At 54.7% G+C, this 5116-nt stretch overlaps 1 protein-coding gene across 1 annotated transcript; it reads right to left on the bottom strand.

The window, feature by feature from the left end:
• Positions 1-592: 592 nt before the first annotated feature.
• FOXB2 (forkhead box B2) lies at positions 593-1618 on the bottom strand. The gene is made up of 2 exons (XM_035100192.1): positions 1153-1618; positions 593-1080 (listed from the first exon to the last, which is right to left on the bottom strand). The coding sequence occupies exons 1-2, from the start codon at positions 1616-1618 to the stop codon at positions 593-595; spliced, it is 954 nt and encodes a 317-aa protein (XP_034956083.1).
• Between the last annotated feature and the right edge of the window lie 3498 nt (positions 1619-5116).

Genomic DNA, 5116 nt, shown 5'->3' with positions numbered 1-5116 from the left:
GCACCTCTTCTCTAAGCATAATCTGAAATTATTTATGGTCTGATTAGACCTTCCAAGGAACTTCGAACTTCCTTTAAGGAATCGGCTTGCGTTGAAAACTTTACATCCTTATACCTGGCAGTTATTTTATTATTACCGTGACTCCAGTGGCGCTTACTTTCAAGGAAGTGTGTTAAGGACAGTGGTTTTAGGACCCGATAGTAAAGGGTTTCTTTCTTTCTTTTTATGGAGGGTGTCGTTTTGTGTAGCATTTCAAGCCTGGATGCAGCCGTGAGAGTTTGATGATCAACATCCTTGCTAAATGATCACCAGCAATCTGATTTTTAAAAATGGTTTAACAGTTAACACAGACACCCTTACCTGAACCTGGCTCTCGACAAACTGATTGTACAACAATTAAAATACAGAGCTTGAAAGAATGAAGATGACAACGAGGATAAGAATAGGAACAGAGCAACGATCTTCTCAAAACACTCCGCGGTGGCCGGGCTTTTGCCGTTAACATCTGTGTTTCCTAAAAGGCGAAGGGAAAAGCAATGCCGCCCCCGCTCTTGTAGGTGCCCCTCTCTGAGGAATGGGCCGAGGCGGAATGTCAGGAACTTTTGCCTTCCGATGAGTTTGTGGGAGTCTGTTCGAGAAGGGAAGAGGAGGAGCTGGGCGAAGCGGATGGGCAGAGCTGTTGGGCCACCTGGCTCACGGCCAGGGCAGGAATGGCGGTGGCCGAGGAGATGGCCGGGGTGGGCTTGATGGGCACCGGGATGGCCGGCAGCGTCTGCGCGGGCGGGTGGCAGAGTGCCTTCATGGGCACGCCGAAGGGTCCGTACTCGGCGGGAGAGAGAGGCAAGCCGCCGCCGCCCCCGGACTCCATCACGCCCACGTGGGGCCACACGGAGCTGACCATGGTGCTGATCTGCTGGCTGGCCACTGGGTAGCCCAGGTGGTGCATGACGGAGGCCAGGGGCAACCCGGCCCCCTGGATCACGCCCTTGTAGTCTCGCCCGATGAGGTTCTCGATGGCGAAGGGGTGCTTGAAGCCCGGCGTGGAGCTGTAGGGCTGGAACTGGGGCAGCCTCCCCACAGCCGCCGCCGCAGCTGCAGCCGCCGCTGCCATGCTGGAGTCTGGGTGGCCTTTGGCAGCTCCTGGAGGCTGCAAAGGAGGAGGAGGAGGAGGAAGAGGAGGCGGCTGGTGCAGGTGCGAGTGGTGCGGGTGGAAATAGTGGCTGAGGTGCGGGTGCAGGACGCCCCCTGCCTTGCCCGCCGCCGGCATGTGGGGCTCCGGCCGCGGCACCTTGAAGCGCTTCCTGCGCCGGAGGAAGCTGCCGTTCTCGAACATATCCCCGCAGTCCGGGTGCAGCGCCCAGAAGCTGCCTTTGCCCGGCTGGTCCGGCCGGCGCGGGATCTTGATGAAGCAGTCGTTGAAGGAGAGGTTGTGGCGCAGCGAGTTCTGCCAGCGCTGCGTGTGCTCGCGGTAGTAAGGGAAGCGCTCCATGATGAACTTGTAGATGTCGCTCAGAGGGAGCATCTTCTCGGCCGAGTGCTGGATGGCCATGGCCGTCAGGGAGATGTACGAGTAAGGGGGCTTCTGGTCGCTGTAGGAGCTCTTGCCCGGGCGAGGCATGGCACTAGCCCGCCCCTGGCTGAGACGCCTGGAGAAGAAGAACCCGCACACTCCGATCTCTCCCCGACCACGATGGAGCGCTTCTCCTCTCACGGCATCACCGTTGCAAGCGGCAATGGTACGTCCAGCCTTCGCGGCGCGTCCTTCCCCGCAGATCTGAGACCCCGGGCGGAGAATGCATATTGCGAGCCCCCACCCCCTTAATCCTCTCTTCCCGTTCTTTCCCTTTAGGACTGGCTCTGCAATGCTACATACAAAGCCGGTTCACTGCTCTCAAATCAAGGTGCTTTCGAACCGCATCCTCAACCGTCTCGCTACCGCCGGCGGGACAGAAACCGGCAACTTCTTTAACACGGGGTTTTTTTCTGAACTTCCCCCCTCGCCATGTCTCACTACTCTGCGAAGAGCTTCAGCCAGCCCATAGTGGGGAGATCAGTCCCACAGCAGAATTCAATGCCTGGCGAGCTGCGCCTCGCTCCGCGCAGGAACCATTAGAAGCAGAGCTGCCGGGGCCCGTCGAAGAAGCCGCTCGGTGCACAGCACGGTCCTCGCAGGGCGAAAGCGGCCCCTGCGCGTTCCTGGGAAGCAGGCGGAGAAGTCACTCGGAGCCACCTAGATTTAGCTAAGCCTCCCTCCCGTTAGATTCTGCGGATCCACTGCTGGCAAGGGTGTCTTGTGTCTGGAGTTTCTGTCGTGGCCTTTACGTGGGGAGCGGATTGGTGGTGCGTGCTTGGCCGCGGGATCCCCTCGAGGAAAGAAGGAGCTGCTTGGAACTGCCAGGCAGCTGCGCTTGGCCGCCGCGCAGCCTGGAGGCAGAGCGCAGAGGTCGGCGACGGAGGCTGGAGAAGGTAGCGTCGCAGGTGGGCTTCTGGCTTGGCAGAGCTTCCCGGCTCCGTTTTGTGACGATCCCTGGCCGGGACAGTGAAACACACCGCCCAGTTCCAGGCTCTTTAGCATCACATGACAGAGGCTTAGGGAACACGAGAAGACACGGATCGCAATCTCTCTCTCCCCCACCCCCGCTTAACTCTTTAAGCGGACAATGTGGGGCCAGGGACACGCGCAGGGAAGCGACGCTGGAGGGAGCCGTTAAATCGCTTCTCTGCCTCCCTCCCCTCCTCTCTCAGGATGGCAAGGAGACGACCTCCTCCGGCTCCCCAGCGCCCACCACTCACAGCCGCTTGAACTCCATGCCGCTCGGTTTCGCTCCTGTCTTGGGAATCAGATGACCCCCCCCCCCCGCCTGCTCCGCTCTGTAGAGATGGAGATGGCTCCTGGCTGAGCTTTCTTGTTATAGAGAAGCGATGCCAAGGAAAACAAAAACGCCTGTTCGGAACCAGAGTCTTGACTTCTGAAATGCTGAACTAGAAAGGTTTTTGGTGAGGCAGCCTTAGTCTTTGTGTGGAAAATAGATTAATTACACCTCTTCCACCTAGAATTCCCTTTCCGTGGCTTAGTGAGCGACATAGTCCAGTCCTGAGAATGCTTACTTGGAGTGAACCCCAGAGTGTTAATGGGATAAGTGTGCATTGGATTACAGATGCCGTCTATTTAGCGACGAAGGTTGAAATCCTGGATACACTTCCTAGGTCCCCTTTAATTCAGAGCCGAGGGGCAGACTTCTGACCTGCAGAGGATTACTCTGCGTGGGAGAGGTTTTTGTTTTGTTTTGTTTATACCCCAACCAGCATTCCCCGTTCAAGAGCATTTACTGGGAAGTAGGTCTCACTGAACCCAATAAGATTTGCTTCCAAGTAAAAGGGTGTGTGGTGAGAGCGTGGAAGGGAATGAAAGATGGACGCTGAAGTACGTTCAGCGGACATCATAGAATTATTATAGAGTTGAAAGGGATCCCAAGCGGTCAACTAGTCCAACCCAGGATTCCTGCCCACAGCAGTTCACTTAAACCAATGGATTGAGGAGGAGGGGCGAGATCCACTTTCCACTTGACTTGATGGGGGTACTTTCAGTGATGGTTGGTGGATAAGGCTTTCTGTTACATCCCATCTTCCTTGGAAATCTATCCTATTCATTTCAAGATTTTCAAGGCATAGAACAGAGAGTCTGGCCCGCTGGCAGCTTCAATGTATTCTAACGAAAGCTTAGGGTTGCCATCTGTCTACCTCGTTCTCAACAGGATATTGGAACTATGTTCCACCGACATCGAAGCACGTGTGTAAGACTTCCCTGAATATGATTAAATAAACTTTAAACAGTGGCAGAACTAGCAATCAGATTCAGCTCGCTAGGAGTTGTCTCGCCAGCCCTGACTAAAGGGAGCAAGAAGTGTTTGTGCACCAAAGGCTTCCTACTGCAATCTTTGCGATTGAGGAGCAGGCGCCCTGCGCGTGCCGGAGATTAAAAGGACGGACCTGAGTTGATATGGAGGCCCTGGGAGAGGAAGTTTCTTGGAACTCCTACCGGCGTTTCAGCGCTCTCTCACAGTCACACTCATACGTTACCCCACGAACACGTATTTCACCGTGCTTAGTTCTTGACAGATGACCCGGATTCCGTCTGGTCTTCACGTTTACTCCTAAACTGAGAAGCGGGGAATACTCGCTAGACGGGGAGAAAAAGCTTCCAAGAGTTTCTTTAAGAGCACAACCGCACATTTGCCTGGCCTCATCATTACGCTTTTAAAGCGAAGTAAGATAGTGAGAAGCGGGTGGCGCTGTGGGTTAAACCACAGAGCCCAGGGCGGTTCGAATCCCCGCGACGGAGTGAGCTCCAGTTGCTCAGTCCCAGCTCCTGCCAACCTAGCAGTTGGAAAGCACGTCAAAGTGCAAGTAGATAAATAGGTGCCGCTCAGGTGGGAAGGTAAACGGTATTTCCGTGCGCTGCTCTGGTTGCCAGAAGCGGCTTTGTCATGCTGGCCACATGACCTGGAAGCTGCACGCAGGCTCCCTCTGCCAATAATGCGAGATGAGCGCCGCAACCCCAGAGTCGGTCACGACTGGACATAATGGTCAGGGGTCCCTTTACCTTTAAGATAAAAAAACGCAACAAGGAATGCGAAATTCACTGAATGCCTTTCTTGTTCTTGTAACAGACTTTAGACTGCAGCTTATTCAAACAACGCTTATGCTTTTTCAGTTCAGCAGAAAGGATATCCGTTGTTTGTTTGTTTTAAGTATTAAGTGGTCCTAAACTAATGGTTCCTCATTGCTGGAGAAACTGTCATGCCCTGACCAATCAAGTTCCCCGTTCCCCGCTCTGCTGGCTATTGAAACCAAGAGTGCTACAAAATAGTAAAGAGCAGAGATTAGCCATGGTCACACGTTGCTTGCTGCCAGTGCCAGGGTTTGTTCTCCGCCACCCTCAGGTCTGCAACCCGCCCCCACTGAATGTGGAGTTGGGCACCCATCGAACTTCTCCAAGCTCCGCGTCCTGCCTGCGTGAGCTGCTGGGAGAAACCTGCGAGGCAATTACGCGCAAGCAAAACATCTCCCCTTAATCGCACTGGCATCAGTCAGATACCGGTTCGGGTTTCCAAAG

The sequence above is a fragment of the Zootoca vivipara genome, chromosome 11, assembly GCF_963506605.1.
Source record: "Zootoca vivipara chromosome 11, rZooViv1.1, whole genome shotgun sequence".
NCBI classification, from domain to species: domain Eukaryota; kingdom Metazoa; phylum Chordata; class Lepidosauria; order Squamata; family Lacertidae; genus Zootoca; species Zootoca vivipara.
This window is presented reverse-complemented; position numbering and strand designations above follow the sequence as displayed.

What these genes read in the sequence shown, in the direction of transcription:
- FOXB2 (XM_035100192.1), bottom strand. Translation starts at nt 1,618, where the DNA reads ATGCCTCGCCCGGGCAAGAGCTCCTACAGCGACCAGAAGCCCCCTTAC. An exon ending in TCCTCCTCCTCCTCCTCCTT is followed by an intron (nt 1,081 to 1,152) that starts TGCAGCCTCCAG and finishes CTGCGGCGGCGG; the next exon opens with CTGTGGGGAGGCTGCCCCAG.